Source organism: Lepus europaeus, chromosome 16 (genome assembly GCF_033115175.1).
Source record: "Lepus europaeus isolate LE1 chromosome 16, mLepTim1.pri, whole genome shotgun sequence".
Lineage (NCBI taxonomy): Eukaryota > Metazoa > Chordata > Mammalia > Lagomorpha > Leporidae > Lepus > Lepus europaeus.
In genome coordinates this window covers 51177411-51203840 of record NC_084842.1, presented here as the reverse complement: position 1 = coordinate 51203840, position 26430 = coordinate 51177411, and the positions used below count along the sequence as shown (strand labels likewise).

Genomic DNA, 26430 nt, shown 5'->3' with positions numbered 1-26430 from the left:
AGTTAACCTGACAGATAAATGATAGAAAATAGAAAACAGCCTATCTTAATGCCCCTAGAATTTAAAAGCAATCCTCTAGAAGAAAAACAAATTAAGGATTTTGATTCAAATAGTAAAAAGCATCATAGGGAAAGACAAAGCATACATTGTACAAATTACTAAATTCACACTTCAGTGTTTCAATAAATATAATCTAGTGAAGTCTTGAAAATAGAGACAAGTTATCTTCAGTCACATGATTAAGCTTTATTCTTATCTTTCCAAAATAAGATGTTACATTATCCAAGTTATTCAGCATATTAATATCTACACTTAATGATACCTCTAGCAATCCAAAGATTTTAATAAAAATTAACCCTTTTGTAACTATAACTTTAGTACAATATCTTAAAAATTAAATCTTAAGAACAAAAGAGAATTTCTCTAAACAGCGTTCTTGTTGATCAACAGAATGTTAGTTTTCTGTGTAGCATGACAGTAAAATCGCTGTCTACATGACTAATTAAAATACCTTCAAGAATACTACCTTCAAAATGAAAAAAGAGCATATAGAGAACTTAGTGTGATGACTAGTGAGTGGGTCAATGGTTTCAGTAATTCCAGAACTGCAAATACAGATGCCTTTGATCTTAAAAGAATTATAAATCAAATTTTCATTTACTCATCATGTAAACATACAGTTAGTATTCTCTCCCTATGAGTGATAATTTTGATAATGAAGGCATCTTGCCTTCAGAATCCTTCAGAATGATGGGCAATGGCATGAGATAATGGTTTTATTTATATATATGGACTAAACAAATGGTGAAAGTCATACAACTCTATCATCCACCTACTTCCCAGCAGGGAAAATTTTTTTCAGGGGCTAATAAGCTTCTTTTGGGATTAATTAAGCATATTGAAAAAATAAACTAAACACTGCCAAGAAACATCAAACTTGAATTTGATCAACCTTCTGGATACAACTCTTATTAACAATTTGGAAGAAATGCAAAACATGTTGAATAATACCATAGAAATGCAATCTGCAACCAGACTCTGAGAAACCAAATAAAGCAACCTGGTTTCTTCAACAAATCAATCACAGGGAAAAAAAGGGAGGGGGGAGAATGAAGGAGGGAAATTAAAGATTAAGAGACTTGAGACACATGACTGATTACAACATGTCAATCTAAGTTTTTGAGTCATACAAACTGAAGCAAAAAAATGAAGATACTTCTAAGATAACAAGAAATTCTAAACACAAGATATTTATTGATAGGAAGAAAATGTTAGTTTTATTTTTCAGTTAAGAAACAATCTTTTAGAGATTAATACTGAAAATCTTACAGGATTTGCTTCAAAATATTATGAGAGGGGGCAGAAGTTTACAGTTCTTCTCCACTAAATATGTTTGCTCTAGCCTTTTAATCAGGGTAAGAATGTCCCCATCTATTTCTAATTAAATTTTTGCCAAATACAGATGTTGGATTTTATCAATCATTTTACACATTCCTTCTTTAAATCATTAATGTGTTAAATCACATTATTAAATTAACTAAAGCTGGAGCCGGCACTGAGGCATAGTAGGTTAAGCCTCCACCTGCAGCATCAGCATCCCATATGAATGCTGGTTCGAGTCTTGCCTGTTCCACTCTGCCCCAACTCCCTACTAATGGCCTGGGAAAGCAGTGGAAGACGGCCCAAGTCCTCGGGCCCCTGCACCCATGTGGGAGACCCAGAAGAAGCTCCTGGCTCCTGGCTTCGGATGGGCCCAGCTTTGGCTGTTGTGGCCATTTGGAGAGTGAACCAGCAGATTCTCTGTCTTCCTCCCTCTCTCCCTCTGTCTGTAATTCTGCCTCTCAAATAAATAAATAAATCTAAAAAAATAAATAAAAATAAATTATCCAACGTTAAGCCAGACATCTATCGCTAGAATAAACCCAACTTGGGTATGACAGATTAAAGCTGTAGTACTGGATAACTGAATCCAAGTAGCTAAAATTTAAATGTTTACAAATACGTTCATCAGTTAGAATGGGCTACAATTTTCTCTTATTTCTTAGACAGTATAAGGAGTTAAATATGCTCATATATATATATATATATATATACACACACATACATTAAAATACATATACATATATATATCTCAAGTAGTTTATGAGGAAATTGAACTTTTATATTACTATAAATGTTTGTTATAAATTGATAAAAATTAACCAGGCCTGACATTTCAGAAAATGTTAAACTAATGACTCAACTTTTTAAATAGTCATATAATTAGTCAGTTTTCCTATTTAATCGCCAGTGTTTCAACAATGATCTACAGGGTTCTATACATATTCTCCTTTTCCCAAAAATTCATTTCTCTGACCTCACATCCTACCATTTGTCCCTTTGAGCATTTTACTTTGCAATCACTGTTTTCTTTTCTGGAACACTACCCTACCCCCATGTCCAGATGGCTTGATCCCCTATTTCATTCAGGTCTCTTCTCAAAAGAAATCTTTTCAAAGTCCTCCCAGGTCATAGTATACAGTGTATACTCCATTCCCATCATCATAATTTTAATTTTACTCTAGCTTTCTTTTAACACTTGTCACTACCTAATAGCTCTACATTAATTTATTTGTATCCTACCATGAAGGGAGAGTAAGAGCAGGAACTTTGTCAATTTTGTGCAGTCTTATAATCTCAGCTCCTGGTACTCAGCAGACAATCAAAAATGTCTACTTGTAACTTAGGATACAATTCTCAAAATGTAGTTGTGGGACTACATGAGTCCCTTAAACCCATTCAAGGAGATTGCAAATACTCACAAGCATAGAGTTTTGAACAAGCTGGTGACAAACGGATATCATAACAGACTAAACACAGAAGCAGATTCATGAATCAAGGTATCTTCTACTAAGCTAGGCTCTGAAAATATTTGCAAAAATGTAAAATAATATCAGTGGGGCTGGTGCTGTGGAATAGTGGGCTATGCCACCTTTTGCAGCACCAGCATCTCATATGGGCACAGATTCGAGTCCTGGCTGCTCCACTTCTGATCCAGCTCCCTGCTAATGCACCTGGGAAAGCAGTACAACATGGTCCAAATGCTTGGGCCCCTGCACCCAAGTGGGCTCCTGGCAGCCATTTTGGGAGTGAGCCAGCAGATGGAAGATCTCTCTCTGTCTCTTCCTCTCTAATTCTTTCAAATAAAATACATAAATCTTTATAAAAAATTGTTTATTAAATATAGTTGGTTTTCTCAAAAATTATGCTATTTGGATTAGGATATAATGGACTTATTTTGTCATTTTAAGACAAAATAATAAATATTATTAAAATTTAATTTCAGATACAATGTAAGTCAATGAATAAAATCCATATTAACAAAAGCTCTTCAGTTTCCCAAAAAGTATAAAAGGGTCCTCAGATAAAAATGTTTGAGAACCACTGGCTTAGGATATATCCAGTACCTCATTATATTTAATTCCATATAAATGTATAAAATTCAAAATAAAAATGAAAAATGTTTTCATTTTAAAAAATCAACGGAGAAGGTTAGGAGGAAGTGAAGAAACAATAATGAGGTGTCAAGGAAGAAGAAAACTTTTTATATTCAAAAGACCTGGATTCAAATCTTGACCATACTGTAATACAGCACATTCCCTGACCAAACTCCATTAGCTTCCATTTCATTGTCCATAAAATGGGAATGCTGGCAAATTTCTATTCTTCTCAACACTGTTAAGAGCATCAAGTAAGATAATGAATGTGAAAGCTCTCTATTAATTATAAAGTTCTATGTAAATACAAACATGAAATTACAGCTATTGTTAAATTTTACCTCTGTGGCAGACAGACGGACACTTATGGTTTCTACATCCTAAAGTCCGTCCACAGTTTTGATCACAAGGTGGACAGTTTCCAGGGCAACACTGAAGAGAAAGCAATATATAAAGAATAGGTAATTTGAAAACTCATGCATAGTATGAATATCATTACTAGTTATCATAGAAATTATGGGAAGCAAAAGATACGTCTTTATGCTGTAAGAATGAAAGTATTCAAGAGTATCAATCTTCTGTTAAGTAAATATACTATTATTAAGAACTGAAATATTCAAATGGACAATGACTCCATTAAATAAAGCCACACCAAACATTCTTCCCCTTCAGTTAATTAGTCTATGACTGAAAAATATTTCCATCATATAATTTCATTTCCTTATCTATGTTGCAGAGATGGGAAACATCTGGCTCATTAGCCAAATGGCCCACAAAATCATTTGGTCTAGCCCTGCCAATGCAAGTGCAGATGGGACTCAAAATGCAATAAATCTATAACAGGCTAATTTTTAAGTTGATAATGATATCATAAATATCCAATGGCCCTTAGCAGAAATAAACGGTTCCCACCCCAATAGAAGTAGACAATACCAACCAAAGGAATAGATCTGAGCAAATTCTATGATAAATTTAGACCATTCATCTGGTTATTTTTTAAATTTAATAAAAATAAAATCAGGAATGGAAATTTGTCCTACTAATTAAAATGTCAGTTGGTACAGCCAACTTGGGTTGGTATGCTTGGGTTCAAGTTCTGGCTCAGCTCCTGATTCCAACTTCCTGCTCAAGCACATACTAAAAGACAGTAGGTGATGGCTCAAGTAACTGGTAACCTGAACTGACTTCCCAGATCATAGATTTAGACTAGCTCAAATCCCCATTAGTTGCAGACATTTGGAGAGTGGATCACAGTATGGGAGCTCTCCCTATTTATTTTTCTCTACCTCTCAAATTGAACAGATAATAAAATCACTTTAATATATAAATTGGTTTGACAGTTAATTTCAAGCTATGGGATAAGAGACCAATTATCTTTCCTTATTTTATCACTTCCTAGATTTCCAACGTGTCAAAAATCTATGACCTGCCTTAATTTTTCTTTCACAAATACCAGGCAAGTATCTAAAGTCTGTGTTGCCATCCCAACTCCTTCCTTGATTTCTCATATACCCAAACTTTGGAGTAGAAATAAAGACCACAAATGTCTTAAAGGAACTCAAGATTATAACTTACATAAATACAAGCTTCAGATATAAAAACAGCTCAAAACAAAACACATACTACTGAAAAGTAATTAAAAGTCAAAACTGTTCTTCAATTGGAGAGATATTTACTGAGTAACACTATCTGACTATCACTTTGCCAGTGCAATGGGGGAAAAGATTATGTGGCCCCTTCAGACTATAATAAAGTAACAATGACTAGATTTCCCTCCTTATCTCAAACAACTGAAAAACCAGACAGAAGATATGATCTAAAGTCTTCAGACAGGCAATAAGGCAGCACAGGACAGTAACCCGTTAAGAGATGAAAACCAAACAAGGTGCCCTACAGTGGCATCAATTTATACCTGAAGGATCAATGCTTCAGCACAAAGAGAAAGATCACAATCAGAATTCAGTAGTCTCACCAAGCTGAGTAGACAAAATTCAGTTCAGAAGGGCCACTGTGGCTGGAATGTGTGCCAAGGAAAGAACAATACAAAAAAAGCTCCAGAGAACTCCAGAAAGGACCTCTTGAGTCTTTGGATGAGATCTGGTCCGTACATGTGTGAGAAGAAACTACTTAAAATCTGAAAACCAGTGGGAAGAGAAGGCATAACTTTCAGAGATTGTACAGGACGTGGAATAGTTGTCTTCCTCAAAAAACAGAACAATCTCCTGATACACAGGCAATATGCAGAGCACTCAAAACAGTTACTGCCTCAGTATAGGGAGCAAAATTAGCCATAGACAAAAGGGTACTCTGGTCACATCTAACACTATCAAGCCTAAAATGGATCAAATGGTTTCTAGTAACTTAACTTCAACCCAGAACAAACCTTAGATATACATAAAGGAATACAGGAAGAAAAAAAAAAAGTACAAAAAAAGTCAAGTAAACACTGTCCATAAACCTATCAAGAATTTCCCACAAAGGAGTAGAAAAATCAAGGAACAGAATCAGACCCAGAAATGAGAGATGACAGAATAAATAGATAAGGACATCAAAAGAGGCATTATAAATATAGACCATCCATTAACTAAAGAAGATGGAGGAAGGGCCAGTGTTGTGGTGTAGTGGTATAAGCTGCAGCCTACAACGGGTGCCAGTTCGAGTTCCTGCTGTTCCACTTCCAATCCAACTCCCTGCACCCATGTGGGAGACCCTGATGGATTCCAGTCTCTTGGCTTTGACCCAGTCTAGTCCAGGTCATTGCAGCCATTTGGGAAGTGAAACAGTAGATGAAAGACCTCTATCTCTCTCTCTCCCTCCCTGTCTCTGCTAACTCTGCCTTTCAAATAAAACAAACCTTTAAAAAGAAAAGACGATGGAGGAACACATGAGATGCCAGGTAGAAACACAGAAGAAATTTTAAACAACAGTAAGGGCCAGCACTGTGGCACAACAGGTTAAGTCACTGTCCACAGTGCCAGCATCCGATATGGACTTTGGTTTGAGTTCTGGCTGCTCCACTTCTGATCTAGGTCCCTGATAACGCACCTGGGAAAGGAGCAGAAGATGGCCCAAGTCTGTGTGCCCCGCACCCACTTCAGACCCAGAAGAAGCTCTTGGTTCCTGGCTTCAAATAGGCCCAGCTATGGTCGTTGTGGTCATTTTGGGAGTGAACCAGTAGATAGAAGATACTGTCTCTCTCTCTAACTCTGACTTTCAAATAAATAAATCTTCAAAAACAAAAACAACCCTCAAATACAAGTTCTAAGATGAAAACATATGCTTAAAATGCAAAGATGGGATAAAAAGCAGATTAGACAATGCCCAAGAAAATTAATGAATGTGAAGACAAAACTATATTACATAAACTACCTAAAACACTTATTTATTCATTTATTTATTTATTTATTTTTGACAGGCAGAGTTAGACAATGAGAGAGAGAGACAAAGAAAAAGGTCTTCCTTCTGTTGGTTCACCCCCTAAATGGCCGCTACGGCCAGCCAGGAACCAGGTGCTTCCTCCCATGTGGGTGTAGGGCCCAAGGACTTGGGCCATCCTCCACTGCTTTCCCGGGCCACAGCAGAGAGCTGGACTGGAAGAGGAGCAACCGGGACCAAATCCGGCGCCCCAACCAGGACTAGAACCCGAGGTGCCGGTGCCGCAGGTGGAAGATTAGCCAAATGAGCCACGGCACCAGCCTAAAATACATATTTATTAAAAAGGCTAAAAAAATAAGTTGAGCATCAGTGAGATGTGATACTTCAACCACCATACTGTACACAGCATTTAAGTCTCAAGAGGTGTGGCACAGCAGGTTAGAGATCCAGTAAAGCCCCAGCCTGCAGCCCCAGCATCCCATATGGGCGCAGGTTCAAGTTCCAGCTACTTCACTTCCAATCCAGCTCCCTGCTAGTGGCCTGGGAAAGCAGAGATGATGGCACAAGTGCTTGTGTCCCTGCACCCACGTGGGAGATGCAGAAGAAGCTCCTGGCTCTTGGCTTCAGCGTGGCCCAGCCCTTGTCATTGTAGCCATTTGGGAAGTGAACCAGAGGATGGAAGACCTGTCTCTACCTCTCTCTAACTTTGCATTTCAAATAAGTAAAATAAATCTTAAAAAAAAAAAAAAAAAGGAGGTGATGTGCAGGGGAAGATAGAAAAAAAATCTGATACAGATTTTAAAACTCCAAAAATCTGATGAAAACTTAAGACTACAGATCCAAGAAACTGAATGAAAACTAAGGCAAAGAAATATGATGAACCCTACACCAAGGAACATCAGAAACAAACCACTCCATAAAAGTCAACCAGAAGAGAGATATATATTATGTACAGAAAAAAGACAACAATCATAGTTCTTTATTGGAAAAATTTAATACAGCAACATCTTTTAAGCATGAGGGAAACAAACTAACTAGAACTCTACATTAAATTGTTTTACACAAAAGTTAAAGATATTTTTAGACAAAGTAGACAGAATTTACAACCAATTCTACAAGAAATGTTTAAACAAAAAAATTCTTCAGGGGCTGGCATGATGCATTGGTTGGACCACCACCTGTGATACCAGCATCCCATAAAAGCACCAGCTGGAGTCTCAGCTGCTCCACTTCTGATCCAGCTCCCTACTGATGTTCCTGGGAAAGCAAAGGCAGGTGGCCCAAGTACGTGGGCTCCTGCCTCCCACGTGGGAGACCCACATACCAGGCTCCTGGCTTCATCCTAGCCCTTCCCTCACTTTTGCAGCCATTTGGGGAGTGAACCAGGGGATGGCAGATCTCTCTCTGACTCTCCATCTCTTTCAGTAAGTCTGCCTTTCAAATGCATAAATAAATCTTAAACAAACAAAAAACCTCCAGAGAGAAAATGAAATCAAACCTACACAAAAGAATTAAGGCATCAAAAATTAAGAATGATGATAAGAGTCAAACACTGTTTTTATTATTTTTTCAAACTCTTTAAAAAGTAACTGAGGGGGCTAGCGATGTGGCATAGCAGGTAAAGCTGCTGACTGTGAGACTGGCATCCCATAAGCTGGCTGCTCCACACCTGATCCAGCTCCTTGTTAATGCACCTGGGAAGGCAGTGGAAGATGGCCCCCATACTTGGGCCCCTGCGCCAATGTGGGAGACCAGAACGAATCTCCAAGCTCCTGGCTTCGGACTGGCCCAGCTCTAGCAATTGCAGCCACTTACAGAGTAAACCAGCAGATGGAAGGTATCTGTATCTCTCTGTCTCTCCCTCTCTCTCTCTCTGTGACTCTTTGAAATAAATAAGGTAAATCTTTTTTTTTAAAAAAAAGTTAGCTGTTTAAGGCAAAAATAAAAACACTGTATTTGGGACTTAACAAAATACAAAGAATAAAAAGTAAGAGAAGCATACATTTTATTTCAGGAGCAAGGACATTAAATATATTGTTAGAAGATTCTTAAAGAATACAAGTATAAAGCAGTGCCTCAAACAAAAAAAGACAATGGGAATAACTAATAAGCAATTAAAGTACATACATTGAAATCTGAGAAATTATAATCAAAAGATAGAATAGGGAAAGGAACAAAAGGAAAAATGGAAAATAAATAGTAAGATGACAGATTTAAGCCGAATATATTAAACATCATATTAAATACATATAGTCTATACCTAATTACACAAAAAGCATTGTTAATTTGGATAAAATAAAATTTAAATGCTATCTATAACTAATATACATTAAATATAAAGATATGAATAGATTAAATCTAAATGAATGTGTTAATGCTAAACAGAAAAAAACAAACCTGAACACATTAGATTTCAATAAAGAACACAGACATTTCATAATAAAAAAATGAAATTCAAAAGAATCACAAATCTATACATTCAATAAAACAGAATCATCCACATAGTGAGCCAAGCATCAATAATTAAATCTGAACAGAAGTGAAGTCTCTGCCACCACAGAAACTATTAATGATGCTAATGATTTGAAAGTCAAAGAACAGAAACAGCCCATTGAACCAAACTCAGAGAATTATATGCAGGACAAGAAGAAATTCTTGTTATTAAAATATATATATATATGTTTATATATGTATGCCTGTTGTATGTAGGATTTCCCACCAATATATATAATTAAAGTCCATCTAGAATATTTATTAATATTTTATGTGGAAAGCAAAAAATGCTCCTGAACACTTGAGGAACAAGTCAAGACAGTGTTATAATGGACCCAAAAATGAAAACTTCGAGACAATTTTAACTTGAAATTTTCCAAGCTGACTACACATACCTTTCTCCTACACTGGTGCTTCTGACAGTCACGCATCTTCACACACTTAGTTTCACACAGATAAGGTTTATGACATGGCATTCTCTTTGTATGCTTTCCACAGCGACAATGCTTTTCCACTTCCTGGAAGAATAAAAAAAAAATCTATCAAAAATAATTTATTTTAATATGTTTTATCCCACATAGCAGTTTCTATAATAACTACAACATGAAGGACAATAACTTTGTATTTTAAATGTATATATTTGAAAAAGAGACAGAACTCTCATCTGCTGATTCACCAGGAATATAATACAGGTCTCCTACACTGACAGAAATCCCATTACTTGAACTATCACCACTGCCTTCCAGCATCTGCATTGACAATAAACTGGAGTCAGGAACCAGAGATGGGAATCAAACCCAGATAGATGCCAACATTTTAACTGCTAGGTTAAATGCTGCTCCAGACAAAAATTTAAATAGCAAATTACTAAATTACTAAAACCAAAGCTGAATTTCCTAAAATATTCATTTTTTCCCAAAAAAGGACTTGTGAATTTTTTATTTAACTTAGTAGAAATGTGATATTAAATACTTTAAAAAACACATCAAAATCATTTACGTCTAGCCATAATAACATAATAACATCTGTACATCTTGTTTCCATAAAGACAACTGGATTATCTAGTAAGCTTACTTGTTGACCTGGGAGTATTGTCAAAACCAAAATGATATACATATAAAGTCTCAAGTTCAGGCATTTTTTTCTTTCCATTATCAACAGGCCTAACATATCACTACTCTGAAAGTCTTCTGGGAACAATTCCACAACTGACCCTGAGAGAGAATACTCAAACTTTCAGCAAGTAAAAACAAACAAAAGGTAACTTTTAGGTTTGATTGCCAGCATTCTCTCTTGCTTTGTACCATAAATATCAGATCACTGGACCAACACAGATAGACACAGACATATATGACAGTAGGTAATGGAAAACAGTCATAGGACTGTTTGATATATTAAATGATACATAGTTCTTAAAAGTAATAATTATAGGAGATGACTAACTTGTCTACATGTTTCACAAGGACCTCGGTGACAACGCTGTGAACATCTATGGATTCCACATTCAAGGACTTTGTCACAACTGTCTCCACAAGTTGGGACATCTTCTGTACAAGGCAAAGAAAACTCTGAAAGCAAACAAGTAGTCAATTTAATAAGATAACATTATTACTTAGCATTAGAAAAGAGCCATGTTCTTTAGGCTCCATAAAAAATGATAGCCCTTTTGGACTATGAATTTTTATATCAAAATAATTACTAGAAAAAATTAATTAATGAAAATAACCCATGATACTCCTATCTGTAAAGCTTATGCTTTTAAAAAAGAAATTTAACATATGACAAGTTATCCTCCTCAAGAAACACATTTTTATGGGCTACTTCAGAAATACTTATCTAAAGAAATTAGTAAGGTTATATGAACCTCTATGAAGAATTTCCATAAAATGTGGAGTTATTTTTAACTACTCTTAAACTAGAGAAAAAAAATGCAGACTTTAAAGCACTATAAAACTCAGCTTTTATATAAATTACTATGACAAGCTTTAGAAATAATCTTATAATAATACACATGCTGTTACTGGTAGACTCAAGGAAGTCACCTAATACTGCAATCCTACTATACCATTATTTCAAAGCAAGCAAAAATAAATGCACCAACAATCTGGTACACGATGACAATAGTACAGGCTCTCCAACTGTCAGTATCTTCCATCAGAGTGGTACTTTTGCTACAAATGATGAATCCACACTGACACAGCATCATCATTCAGAGATCATAGTTTACATTAGGGTTCACTCTTGGTGTACATTCTATGAGACTGGACAAACATGTTATAACATATATCCACCACTATAGTATCATACAGAATAGTTTCACTGCCATGACAAATTCTCTGTGTTCCACCTATTCCTCTCTCCCTCTTCCTCAACCCTGGCAACCATTGATCTTTTTTCTGTCTCTATAGTTTACTCTTTTCCAGAATGTCATATAGTTGGAGTCTTAGAACAAACAGCTTTTTCAAATTGGCTTCTTTCATTTAATAACAGGCATTTAAGTTTCTCTCGTATATTTTCATGGCTTGATAGCTCACTTCCTTTAAAAAAAAAAAAAAAAAAAGTCTTACTTGACTTCTGACATGGACAGAACCTTTTGCCAGATCGAGGACATTCTCCACAAGCACCAACATGACAAACCTGCTCACATGTATGATTACCACATGGCAGTGTTTTCCCACATACCTGAAATAAAATGCAGTTAGTACTAACAAAGGATTTAAAAGTTAGCAAAGACTTTGTACAAGATATTTTCAATCACAAATAACTTACATTACTCATATCATTAAACTTTATATCTTACAAGCAAGAGTACTTCAAAAAGTTCACAGAAAATAAAATCTTTATTTTGGTGCAAAATATTTTGAAATCCATGCATAGTTTTATCATAATATACATTTTCTATGAACTTTTTGAAGGTCCTCACATGCATGTATTTCAAAAATTTTTGTACTAAAATAAATCCATCTTTAAAAATATATACTTAGTGATCTGAAAGGCAGAAAGAGAGAGAGAGGAAGAGACAGAGATCTTCTATCTGCTGGTCTTCTCCCCTAAATGGCTGCAATACCCGAGACTGGGCCAGGCCAAAGTCAGGAATCAGGAACTCCATATGGGTCTCCCACATGGGTGGCAAAGGCCCAAGTACCTGAGCCATCTCCCGTGGCCTTCCCTGGAGCATCAGCAGGAAACAGACAGAAAGTGGAGCAGCCAAGGCTTGAACTGGCAGCCTGATATGGGATGCTGGCATCAAAATGTGCACCTTAATCCTCTGTACCCAATGCTGACTCCTAAACTTACCTTTAAAATTTAATTTTCCATGAAATTTTTGAAGCCCCTTTTAAGTATCATGTACATGTATACACAAATGTACACACACATTTATAAATACGTATATCTACATATGCGTATACACACACACTACATTTTCCTACGTACTGAAGCGTATATTTTAAATAATAAAGGAGGGGCCAACACCATGGTGTAGTAAGCTAAGCCTTTGCCTATTGCACTAGCATCCCATATAGGCAACGGTTCGTGTTCCAGTGGCTCTTCCAACCCACCTCTGCTTATGGCCTGGGAAAGCAGTAGAAGATGTCCCAAGTGTTTGGGCCCCAGCACCTGCATAGGAGACCCAGAAGAAGCTCCTGCAGATCAGTCCAGCTCCAGCCATTGCAGCCATCTGGGGAGTGAACCAGCGGATCAAAGACCTTTCTCTCTGTCTCTCCCTCTGTATAACTCTACCTCTCAAATAAATAAAATCTTAAACATACATACATACATACTTACATACACACACACACACACACATATACACACATATACACACACATAAATAAAAATAAAGGAAAGAAAGTACAGCTTCATCTGGCCATCCACCAAAGATCTCAACAGTATTAAAATCATACCAACATAGGACAAGCAACCCACAAAGTCAATCCCACTCCCCCAACTGGATTAACTCAAGAAGAGGGGAAGAGTATTAGTTGAAGAGAAGAGAAAGAGAGGAAGGAAGCGAAAGTTAGCAAAAAATACAGAAGTATTGAATGCAAAATTCAACAAATAGCTTTAAACTTTGAAAAAAAAGTTTCTAGTAAGATAAATTATTAAATTAAAAAGTAGTTTCCTAAAACATGATATAATTCACCTGAGTTGCTAGTCTTCCTCACTTTTTAATCCAACTAAACCAAAATAGCATTTCTGCTTTTTAGTTGTCTATACTTTCTGTATTAATACTCACCACCCCTCAAACTGCATATGCACTTACTTGATCACAGTGCCACTGAGGGCTTGCACAACTTCTTTCAGCTACTTTTTTGCCACAGACACACTTTTGTCTACTAACTCTTGGACAAGGTGGACAACTTCCTAAAACCAAAATGGTAAATAAACAGAAACATTATAAAAGCAATAGAGATTTGCTTACAGTTAGAACACATAACCCGAATGGCCTTTTACCTGCATGACAAGAATGTTCGCATTTATGTTGTCCACATAGCAACTTCCGCCCACAAGGGAGCTGACAGGACCATTCCTTGGTACTGCACCTACGAGGGATGGGTTTTGCTTTCTTACAGTAACAAGTAGTTGTGACCATCTTTGGACAAGGAGGGCAGGGGCCTAGAATTCAATGAGAGGAAAAAAAAATCAGGAGTCAGAAATTAAAAGTTTCAATTCCTATTCCTACCAGCAATTTCTAAAGTTTTGTATACTGAGCATTTAAAAAAGTAATTCCTTTCAATATTTTCTTATGGCAAATTTAAAATTCCAAAATCAACGTTCACAATATTTTGCCTCCACATAAAAAGATATAACCATGCACAAACAACATAAAATGTAATATATAACTCACCCGGGTGACAAAGGAGTAAACACTTATGGCCACAAGGAGGTTTGAATTCTCTCTCACATACTTGGCCACATGAATGAGGCACGAGCCAAGGGTCTAATGGTGGGTCTTCGACTTTTCCACAATAACAATAATATCTACTAGGGGTTTCCGATCGTTTGTATTCAAACCTACATTTTGGGCTACAAAGAAGAATGAAATTAGTAAACCTAATTTAAGGTTTAAAAGCAACATGAGATACAGGAAAATAAATAAGTATACTAGTAACACACTGTATTGTGCTCAATTAATTTTATGTTAAAGAACTGTACTCCATCTTTATATTAGTAAAAAACAAAGCCTTACTAAAATAATTTCCAACCATCTAGAACAGCTTTATACAATATAATTTCCCAGGCCAGCACCGTGGTTCACTTGTGCCTGCGGCACCAGCATCCCATATGGGGGCCGGGTTCTAGTCCCAGTTGCTCCTCTTCCAGTCCAGCTCTCTGCTGTGGCCTGGGAGTGCAGTGGAGAATGACCCAAGTGCTTGGGCCCCTGCACCCGTATGGGAGGCCAGGAGGAAGCATCTGGCTCCTGGCTTTGGATCGGTGCAGCGCCGTCCGTAGCAGCCATTTGGGGGGGTGAACCAATGGAAGGAAGACCTTTCTCTCTATCTTTCAAATAAAAAAAAATAAAAATAAAAAACAATATAATTTCCTAAGGTGGGTGTTTTATACCTGCACTCTCCAACACAGTAGCCAGCAGCCACACATGACTAGTAAGCACCTGAAAGGTAGCTAGCGGTTATAACTAAAGAAGGAACAGAATTTTTTATAATATTTAAAAATTTAAACAGTCAAATGTGGCTAGTCGCTACACACACCTAGGATATAGCTACAAAAAGAAAGCAGTATTAGCATCATGCTAACCATTTCAACTTTATTCTTGAGGTATTCATCCCAATTGTTATAAAGCTCAGTTTTTCAAAAGTTTGGTTCTGTGGTTCACAAATAAATAAAACATATTAGATGGCCGGCGCCGTGGCTTAACAGGCTAATCCTCCGCCTTGCGGCGCCGGCACACCTGGTTCTAGTCCTGGTTGGGGCACCGGATTCTATCCCAGTTGCCCCTCTTCCAAGCCAGCTCTCTGCTATGGCCCGGGAAGGCAGTGGAGGATGGCCCAAGTCCTTGGGCCCTGCACTGCATGGGAGACCAGGAGAAGCACCTGGCTCCTGGCTTTGGATCAGCAAGATGCGCCTGCCGCAGCAGCCACTGGAGGGTGAACCAATGGCAAAAAGGAAGACCTTTCTCTCTGTCTCTCTCTCTCTCTCTCTATCCACTCTGCCTGTTAAAACATATATATATATATATATTAGCAAGAGTAAACGAAAGAGAGAAGACAGGTTTTAAGCAGGCAACCAGCAGCAAGGAGCATAATCAAAATACAGAACACTAAGCGGGGAATGACCTTAAAATAAAGAATATAACAATTCTCAACATTTAATATAAATATATTCCAAATGTGCCAAAGCTATTCATGTTCTTGGCTAAAGCTTAAAGATACTTAACCTACAACATAAAGTAAGTTTTGATACTGGAAGCGTTAACTTTCAGCTCTATCAAAAATTCACTTGAAGATTAAAATAAATCAATTCATTCTCAAAAGATGCTGTGATCTTTATCTTCCCTCAAAAATAATAATAATGGCCGGCGCTGTGGCTCAACAGGCTAATCCTCTGCCTTGTGGCGCCGGCACACCGGGTTCTAGTCCCGGTCGGGGCACCGATCCTGTCCTGGTTGCCCCTCTTGCAGGCCAGCTCTCTGCTGTGGCCAGGGAGTGCAGTGGAGGATGGCCCAAGTCCTTGGGCCCTGCACCCCATGGGAGACCAGGAGAAGCACCTGGCTCCTGCCATCGGAACAGCGCGGTGCGCCGGCCGCAGCGCGCTACCGAGGCGGCCATTGGAGGGTGAACCAACGGCAAAAGGAAGACCTTTCTCTCTGTCTCTCTCTCACTGTCCACTCTGCCTGTCAAAAATAAATAAATAAATAATTATAGTTAGTATGCTATACAAGTTTTACATCATCACTTAAATTTCTTTGATATCATAGGCAACATATTTTCAACATCCTGAGAACATGTTCTGTTTCCAAAAACCACATAAATATCCAAAATAAGCAAAAGATATTCCTACTTGTAATTAAAAATCAAAAACAAAATATGTCTTATCTGGAATGAATAACTGACATTTTGTTTTAACAGTCAAAGTTCCTTTACTAAAGGAAAAACATCCACCATTCCTTTCAGCTAGTGTGGAGGGGGAGTTGTAGCTTGAATAACTTATGGATGGCTAACAAGGAACTCACAACTTAACACAGCCCGTAAGGACTGAGACTGAACTGCTCTCGTGAGGGCTACATGTGCAAATAGATGAGTTTTATTTAAGATAATGTAATGCGGCCGGCGCCGTGGCTCAACAGGCTAATCCTCCGCCTTGCGGCGCCGGCACACCGGGTTCTAGTCCCGGTCGGGGCACCGATCCTGTCCCGGTTGCCCCTCTTCCAGGCCAGCTCTCTGCTGTGGCCAGGGAGTGCAGTGGAGGATGGCCCAAGTACTTGGGCCCTGCACCCCATGGGAGACCAGGATAAGCACCTGGCTCCTGCCATCGGAACAGCGCGGTGCGCCGGCCGCAGCGCGCTACCGCGGCGGCCATTGGAGGGTGAACCAACGGCAAAAGGAAGACCTTTCTCTCTGTCTCTCTCTCACTGTCCACTCTGCCTGTCAAAAATTAAAAAAAAAAAAAGAGAGAAAAAAAAAAAAAAAGGAAGATAATGTAATGCCAGCCGGCGCCGCGGCTCACTAGGCTAATCTTCCGCCTGCGGCGCCGGCACACCAAGTTCTAGTCCCGGTTGGGGCGCCGGATTCTGTCCCGGTTGCCCCTCTTCCAGGCCAGCTTTCTGCTGTGGCCCGGGAGTGCAGTGGAGGATGGCCCAAGTCCTTGGGCCCTGCGCCCGCATGGGAGACCAGGAGGAAGCACCTGGCTCCTGTCTTCGGATCAGAGCAGCGCGCCGGCCACAACACGCTGAATGTAGCGGCCACTTGCGGGGTGAACCAACAGAAGAAAGACCTTTCTCTCTGTCTCTCTCTCTCTTACTAACTCTGCCAGTCAAAAAAAAAAAAAAAAAAAGATAATGTAATGCCAACAATGATATGTTGTACTGTGCTGTATCTTTTTCATAAGCAAACTATTTTAGAAGAAATATCTAGTTTTAATTTATTTCCATAAAACACCTAATTTAAAACCATAAGAATTCTACCTTTATCTTCATAAGAATTAAGCAAGAATGAGTTCTCAATCAGAAGATTAATTTACTTTCTTTCTTTAAAAATATGAAATACAGAACAAAAAGGATACTGCAAAGTTTATTAATCTTCTTCCTTTTAGATTTAGGAGAGTAGCAGTTCATTATTCTCTTTAATTGCTACTTCCCTCATCCATCGAAAAGTGGCTACTTAAAAAAGTGAGAAGAGCAAAGGTGAGAAAACATATATGTGAGGTTTAAATGTCTAAAGTCAACTAGTCAGAATATTTGGTTTAATTCAGTACTAATAAACACTAAGATTCTCTCCACCAAAAGAAATATGCTTAGCAAAATCAATACGGGGGGTGAGGGAAACTGGTACTGTGGCATAGTGGGTAAAAGCTGCCACCTGCAGTGCCAGCATCCCATATGATCGTCAGATCAAGTCTCGGATGTTACGCTATATTTCAAATTCTGGCTCTGTCACTTAAGAGTCAGCAAAGCCTGAACTCATTTTCAATATCCTCACTAGTAACAGACAGCTGGAAATTATTTTTACCAACTAGTACATTTAAAATGTCTTTAAAAACTACAGCACCACAATTTTACAAATATGTCAGTATTCATGGTAATAAGGGGAAAGCCTGACATGGATCCAGGTTATGTAAGGCCTGATTCTTACAATTTGGGGACTTTCTGTTAAGAAAAGGAATGCAGGGGCTGGTGCTGTCGCACAACAGGTTAAAGCCCCAGCCTGCAGAGCTGGCATCCCATATGGGCACCGGTTAGAGACCGCACTGCTCCACTTCCCATTCAGCTCTCTGTTATGGCCTGGGAAAGCACAGGAGAATAGCCCAAGTCCTTGCGCCCCTGCACACACATGAGAGACCCAGAAGAAGCTCCTGGTTCCTGGCTTCGGTTTGGCTCAGCTCCAGCTGTTGCAGCTGTGTGGGGAGTGAACCAGCCTATCGAAGACCTTTCTCTGTCTCTCTCTAGTTCTTTCAAATAAATAGTTTTTTTAAAAAAAAAAAAAAAAAGGAATGCAAATAAAAAATACAATATTAGTTTAAAAAAATTACAAAATATGAACCCAAAGCATCTGAAGCTTATGCCTCATTACCTTGACAATCAATCTACCCCTGTGGGCTGCAAAGATGAAAAAATTTCTTACTGCTTTATTTACCACAGATATAAAATTTCTACTCTTCAACTCTTTCTGTAAATTTAACAGAAGTCTAACATCAAATAGCCACCAATAATAAGCAAAAGTAATTAAATACAAAAAAGTTAATAGAATCATATAACATACATCAAAAGGAGTTACTGGATAGGGCATCAGATACAGATATTCACAGGCCCTAATCTCTCAGTGTCCTCCCTTAAAATTTCTTTGTCCTACTGTGATGATTGGGAATCAACCTCTTACTGAAGACTAACTCAATGAGTTGAGGAAGTGGTGCCTAGAGGAAGCTCTCCACACAGAGTCCCATATAACAAGACTCACATGCCATTCATCTCCTGTAAAGGTAACATCCTGATGTCAGGCCCAATCCTCAGGGCTTTTTTCCCTCAGAGGAACCCAAATCCCTGAGCAAAAAGTAATAACCACCCGCACCTAGCCTCCAGTCAGACTGGTGCTCACTTTACCATAACCAAAATTCCCAACAGAATACACGGCCTATCGCAGACCAATCAAAGCAGGTCACGAGCACTGCAGATCAATGAGACCCGCACATAAACTGAACACACATCTTTCAACTCAAACTCAAACTATGAGATTTCTTATGTTTACTCTCTGCGGAAGTCAGGAACTAAGCACTTGCTCTGCACTTTGCAATAACAAATACCTATTTTCTTCTACCAGCCTGGTGTCACTGATTGTCTCTTGGCTTGTCAAGTGAGCAGACCCAGATTTTAGAATTCTGCAGCACTAGCAGTCTTGACACTTCAAGAACAAAACTGGGATGAAATATTTAGATGAAAATATTAGATGATTCTTATACAGAGTGATACTAAAAGACATTCGAGAAGAGAAGTACCAGAATTATGAATGACTCTCAGTCACAAAGAAAAGAAACACAGTCCTTTGGGGCAACCATTTGGTACAGTACTTAAGACAATGCATGCCTTGGAGCTGACACTGGCATGGTGGGCTAAGCCTCTGCCTGCAGCACCTGCATCCCACATGGGCACCGGTTCATGTCCTGGCTGCTCCACTTCCCATCCAGCTCTCTGCTATTCCCTGGAAAGCAGAAGATGACGGCCCATATACTAGGGCCCCAGCACACGTGTGGGAGACCCAGAAGAAGACCCTGGCTCCTGGCTTCGGATCCGCTCAGCTCTAGACATCGCAGCTATCTGGGGAGTCAACCACCAGATGAAAGACTTTTCTCTTTGTCTCTCCCTCTCTCTCTTAACTCTAGTTCTCAAATAAATAAAATCTTAAAAAACAAAAAAACCTGCATTCCATAATTAAAGTGCCTGGTTCAAATCCCAGCTCCTTCACTTCTGATTTAGCTTCGTGCTAACGTGTGCCCTGGGAGGCAACATCTGATGGCTCAAGTAGTTGGGTTACTCCCACCCAAGTGGGAGAAATAGATTGTGTTCTGAGTTCCTAGCTTCAGCCTGACTCAGCCTTGGCTGTTGTGGGCATCTGGGGAACAAACCAGAGGATTAAAGATCTCTTTTCTCTCTCTCTTCCACATAAAAGAAAAACAAAAATAAAGTCCTTTAAAAGAATAATTAAGGAACTCTTCTGCAGGGGAAAAAATTAAGTCTGAATGATTTATTATTTAAAGGAACTAGTAATTATAAAAATTGTGTGAACAAGATCTCATAGCCTCATAAACCAAAAGACTGAAAGCCAACCACGAAACTGACAAAAGCAACTTACAATATACAATTTTCATTAATCCAACTAATTAGAAAAAGTTACCAATTTGGGGAGTGAACCAGCAGATGGAAGATCTCTCTTTGTCTCTCCCTCTCCTTCTATAATTCTTTCAAATAAATAAATAAATCTTAAAAAAAAAAGTTACCAAGGCCAGGGATAATCTCTCTTTCCAAAATCATCATCCGTCAAAGAAGATACAAGAAATTGGCTGTCTTTTGCCCACTTCTGGATACAAGGCATGTGAAATATACAGAAACATCCTGAACAGCTCCAAACCTAAGACAAAGGTGCCAGAAATTAACATATATACAATGACTTTTCTTTGTTGATTCCACAATACCAAAAAATGAGCATCACACTAAATTATCTTCAAAAGCTACCTAAAGATTAACAAACAAAACTTTCCTGCCAGTGTAACAGTAGAAATGTTCTTGATAAATGTGCATTTAAGAACAGAACACTTTAAAGGGAAAATATAATTAATCAATTAGATTCATTCATCTATAAATAACTATTGCTAATATTTTGGATGATCTGATTTTTATATATTATATGTAATTTACACCTTTAAAAAATGAGGTTGTACTACATGACTGATGTGTAACTTTCTAGCTTTTCAATATATATTATAAACATTTATCCTTATCAAATATGTTGATACAACATGGAATTTATAGATATACAGTGTAATTGATATATAATTTATTTAACTAATTTCTTGTTCTTTGCAAACATAAATAACATTAAACATTAATAAGTACATATATCTATTTAGCCTTCAGTTATATAAAACCTATTCATCTAGAACTGAACAGTGCTAAATGCTAAAAATTGGGTGAGCAAAAAATAAGTATGTAACTGAAAAAGCTTAAGGAGTAGTACTAAATTAATTTTTAAAACCTGCTGGTACATTGATATAACTGACAAAAATAATTTCCCTTTTCCTTATTTTATAACCATGTGATAAATTCAGAAGTGTAGCACACTGCAAAAACTAGTCGACATCATTAAAAAAAAAAAAAAAGAAAGTCAATTGCTTACTTTGAGTTTCTCCCAAAGCAGGGCCTGAGATAAAAATTGGGTGTAGCACTAAGGGGACAAAATAGGGACAAGAAAAATGCCAATACATTGTTGTGCTGATGACCTCTGAGGGCCACAGAGGCTCAGTCCTGCAGGGTACCCCCTGAGGAATTAAGCAAAACATGTTTTGGATGACCCTAGCCCCACCCCTACCAATTCCCTGGGGGCAGAATGTTGCCTCACAGGGCACTAATTCCCTATGGCTTCTGCAGCACATCTTTGTACTCACTGGGTTATTTCCCAAGGGAAAAAGTGTTGAGGTTAAAAAACAAACAAACAAACAAAAAAAAAAAACAAAAATAAAAGCTCATATACATGAGAGTTTAAAGAAGGATGGTGTTTACACAGAGAGACCATTTACCTCAATTCAAAGCAGAGTATGCCAACCAAATGCGACTTTGGGCACCAAAGGCACCTGCCTCTGCTATACTATCCTATCCAATCTGAGCAGGTTACATTTCTGACTCACTCCACATTTAAAGTGGCCTGATTTTCCTTCTGTAGGCTATGCAGCTCTAACAGTGAATTAGAATCTAAGGTCTAAAAGTTCAATCTATCATACGGAGTTGTCACTTCTTAATTGCTCCTTTGCTACCCTTTTTATAGATTACTTCACCACCAGGCCATAGCTCCTCTAACAACATGAGCTATGTCTAAATCTCTTTCCCCAAAGACCTTTGCCACTTCCCATGATGCCATCAATGCAGGAGAAGCTGACTAGAAAACAACAGTCATTGTCAAACTCTACTTCCTTGAAGGCAGGGACCTATGTATCTTTTTTCAAGCCCACTGTAAGTAACACAACATAGTATATTTTAACACTTCGTATTTGTGGGAATATACAAGGCACAAATACTAAAAAAGCTTTATCAAAGTGTACATTAAAATTGGTGATACCTCAGGCATGGAAAGCCATGACACGGTGGCAAAAAACAATCTAAATGAAAGATCCTGGTAAACAAGACCCCAGCAGAAGGAACAGGCCATCAAGGAGAGAGGCGCCTTTCTCTGAAGGGAGGAAGGAACCTCCACTGTGACATGGCCTTGACTAAACAAGTTCAGAGTCAGTGAACTCAAGGGGCTTCCATGGCCTAGATAGCTCATAGCAAGAGTCTCGGGTGATTGCTGACGTCATAAATAAGAGTGCCAATTGTTAAATCAACAACGGGAGTCACTGGGTACATGCTCCCCACATAGGATCTCTGTCCTTAATGTGTTTTACTATGAAACTTAAAAACATTACTAGTCGAACAATACCCTATACCTTGTGTGGTTGTGTGAGTGCAGCCTGTTGAAATCCTTGCTTAGTATATACTAAGTTTATCTTCAGTATATGAAGGTAATTGAAAATGAAACTCGATGAAGGGCGGGAGGGGAGAGGGAGAGGGAGTGGGAGAGGGGAGGGCTACGGGAGGGAGGGAGGTTGGGGGGGGAAGCCACAACAACACAAAAGTTGCACACTTTGAAAATTCATATTTATTAAATAAAAAAATAATAACTATATAACAAACAAAAAAAACAAGAAAAAAAAAGAATTTAATACTTTACCCTTTTAGTATTTTTTATGTTCTACTTAAAACTATTGGTTGAATTAATACACAATTATTCTTAGGTGTTTAATTAATGCTATAACTAGTACTCAAATAGTATTTTACACTTTGTGTTTCTGTGTGAGTGCAAACCGTTGAAATCTTTACTTAAAATATGCTAAATTGACCTTCTGTATATAAGATGATTGAAAATTAATCTTGATGTGAATGGAAGAGGAGAGGGGGTGGGAGAGGGGAGTGTTGTGGGTGGGAGGGAAGTTATGGGGTGGGGGAAGCTATTGTAATCCATAACCTGTACTTTGGATTTTTATGTTCATTAAATAAAATTTTTTAAAAAATTATACCTTTGTAAACAAACAAAAAAAACTGGTGATACCTGCTTCAGATATTAATAATGCAAAAAATACTGGATGCTCATTTAGAGGCAACTTTTTAAAAATTAGTTACAAAATTCAGATAACCCATATAAAAATGCTTATATGAGACATTTTAAACAAAAATAAGGGGAAGAATAATAAATGGCTAAGTATTATGAATGCAAAATATGCAGTTTTGAGAGATACCAATGTAGATAAGGAAGAAAAACTTACTGCTTGATTTCTCTTCACTGAAGCAATACAAATTAAGCACGTCATTGCCCCTGCTTGGAAAGCTTCATTTACATATTGTTTTGTCCGTTCTAATTCACGTGTATCTCCATCTTGAAATATCAAAATTGAAAAACTCAAGTTAAGCAATGTCTGACAATAACACAAATTTACTAATACGAAGATGCTTCACAATGTTTGTAGAAAATGGAATTTTAAAAACATAAGTTTTTTAAGAAGCATTTACCATGAACTTTCTGAAGACCCTTCACAGCACATTGTGTGACAACAAACAATGTCAATTGCTCAAAATATAACTGAAAACCAAAGTTTTTTTTTTTAAATAAAGTAACCAATGAGCAGTCAAGAGGTCACAAAGTCTATGCAATAAATGGTAGGTACTTAATTCAAAAACAGCACCTCAGCTTTATCTCAACATATTGCTGTACTTGCTTTTCTTTTGCTGTACAGTCCTTAACAAATGTGGTGGGAGCAGAGCCATAGGCAAAAGTAGCAGGATATAAAATTATAAGGGAAAGGGGACGGCACTGTGGCTTAGCTGGTAAAGCTGCTGCCTGCAGTGCTGGCATCCCATATGGGTGCGGATTCGAGTCCAGCTGCTCCACTTCCGATCCAGCTCTCTGCTGTGGCCTGGGAAAACAGCAGAAGATGGCCCAAGTCCTTGGGCCTCTGCACCCATGTGGGAGACCCAGAGGAAGCTCCTGGCTCCTGGCTCCTGGCTCCTGGCTTTGGATCGGACCAGCTCCAGCCATTGCGGCCAACTGGGGAGTAAACCAGTGGATGGAAGACTTCTCTCCCTCTGCCTCTCCTTCCCTCTGTGTAACTCTTTCAAATAAATAATATTTTTAAAAAGTTTAAAAAAATAAAGTTATAAGGGAAAGCACACCAAAACAACAAGAAAGGAAATAAAAAGTCACACTAATTAAGGCCATTTAGTATAAGCTCACGTATTTGCATGTGTATCTATGTGTATGTCGGTGTGTGAGTTTAGCATATCACATATTCTTAATAAAATTTTGTTGAATGAAAAGACTTGAGGTCATTACAGTGAATAAAACTTTGCTTTAAATTATATTTCTGCTAAAAAAAGTAGCATAAACTTTTTAAAAAGAAACTACTAAACTGCACTTTCTTTAACAATTATTGAGGGCTTATTTGCTAGGCATGGCACTTTAGTATTTCTGAAGAATTAAAGGAATTATTATTTTTGCTTTACAGATGAGAAAATTGAAACAGAACAATTAAGTGACCTACCCTCTCTAAACCCAAAGCTATGCTGCAGTTAGAGCTTACTGAAGAAAAAGCCCAAGAAATAACAGGTAAGAGCAAAATTAAATACAGAGTAAGAGAAATAGGGCAACATGCCTGTAGTACAACAGATTATTCACAAAAGCTGAGTCTCCAGGAAGAGCAGATTAATAGCATAAACTAAAGTACAGAACCTACCTTGGCAATAATCTGGTTCAAATCAAATTTAATTTATAAAAAGAAAATACACAGGACACTGGATAATTCTTTAGTTTCTAAAATCATCAATGTAAAAATAGCACCTACCAAAAAAGCTTGTCCTGCCATAATATAAACATAAATGTAATTTACAGTATAAAGCAAGGTACATATGTAAGCACTCCCAAAACTATTAAATATTACAGAATTACGTAAAACAGTTTAAACATATCCTTAAGGCAGAAAGACCACAGTTAGTATGCTTATCTGGTTTTCAAAACAGGTGGCTTTAACAAATATATAACATCTTAAATTTTGTCTAATTTAGCAGCTAACTCATATGAAATGAAATTTAAGAAGAATGGGCTTTTGTAAAATAGAAAACCTATATGTACAAAATTTATGTGAATTCTTTAAAATTTGTATTAAGTTTTGGCTGAATAAAGTACACAGCCCAGCATGTCACAGTAGAGAGCATAACATCTGAAGTCATGCATTTTTAAAAAGATCACCCTGGCAACTGAAGACAAAATGATCTCAAGGCAGCCAAGGTTGGAGGCAGGAAGTAGAGTTAAAAGAAAGGAATAGCAGTAAAGCAAAATATGACCTGGGGGGCTGGCGCTGTGGCATAGCAGGTAAAGCTGCCACCAGAAGTGCCGGCATCCCATAGGGGCACCGGTTCGAGTCCTGGCTGCTCCACTTCCGATCCAGCTCTCTGCTATAGCCTGGGAAAAGTAGTAGAATATGGCCCAGGTCCTTGGGCCCCTGAACCCATATGGGAGACCCGAAGAAGCTCCTGGCTCCTGGCTTCGGATTGGTGCAGCTCCAGCCACTGCGGCCAACTGGGGAATGAACCAGCAGATAGAAGACCTCTCCTTCTCTCTCTGTGTAACTCTTTCAAGTAAAATAAATCTTTATAATTTTTAAAAAAATGACCTTGAACAAAGTTAACAAATGTGTCTCAATTTTCTCATTTGTCAAAACCCTGCAGTCATCCTGTAGATTTTTAAAAATTTTTTATTAATATAAAGAGAACAGATTTACCTAAACATATTAAAGGGGCAAATATTGTGGCACAGTGGGTTAAACAGCCATCTACAAGACCTGCACCCCATGTGAGCACTGGTTGGAGTCCAGGCTATTCCACTTCAGATCCAGCTCCCTGCTAACATGCCTGGGAAAGCAGAGGAAAATGGCCCAAGTCCACTCAGACAATCTGGTATAATCTCTACTTGGTCACATCTGCAAAGTTTCTTTTGTTGCTTAAGGTCATATTCACAGGGCTGGCACTGTGGCACAGTGGGTTAAGCTGTTACCTGCAATGCTTGCATCCCATATGAGCACTGGTTCAAGTCCTGGGTGCTTTACTTGCAATCCAGCT

At 38.0% G+C, this 26430-nt stretch overlaps 1 protein-coding gene across 2 annotated transcripts in view; it reads right to left on the bottom strand.

Annotated features, from left to right (window-relative positions):
* Positions 1–26430, bottom strand: part of NFXL1 (nuclear transcription factor, X-box binding like 1) — a 56728-nt gene that overhangs the window by 23357 nt on the left and 6941 nt on the right. For both annotated transcript variants that reach the window (XM_062213286.1, XM_062213285.1), the window contains 9 exons: positions 23586–23695; positions 20511–20641; positions 14194–14372; positions 13800–13961; positions 13609–13709; positions 11912–12026; positions 10788–10912; positions 9740–9862; positions 3818–3908 (listed from right to left, as the gene is read on the bottom strand). In XM_062213286.1, coding sequence (XP_062069270.1) covers positions 3818–3908; positions 9740–9862; positions 10788–10912; positions 11912–12026; positions 13609–13709; positions 13800–13961; positions 14194–14372; positions 20511–20641; positions 23586–23695 — 1137 coding nt within the window. The remainder of the gene's footprint in view (positions 1–3817; positions 3909–9739; positions 9863–10787; positions 10913–11911; positions 12027–13608; positions 13710–13799; positions 13962–14193; positions 14373–20510; positions 20642–23585; positions 23696–26430) is intronic.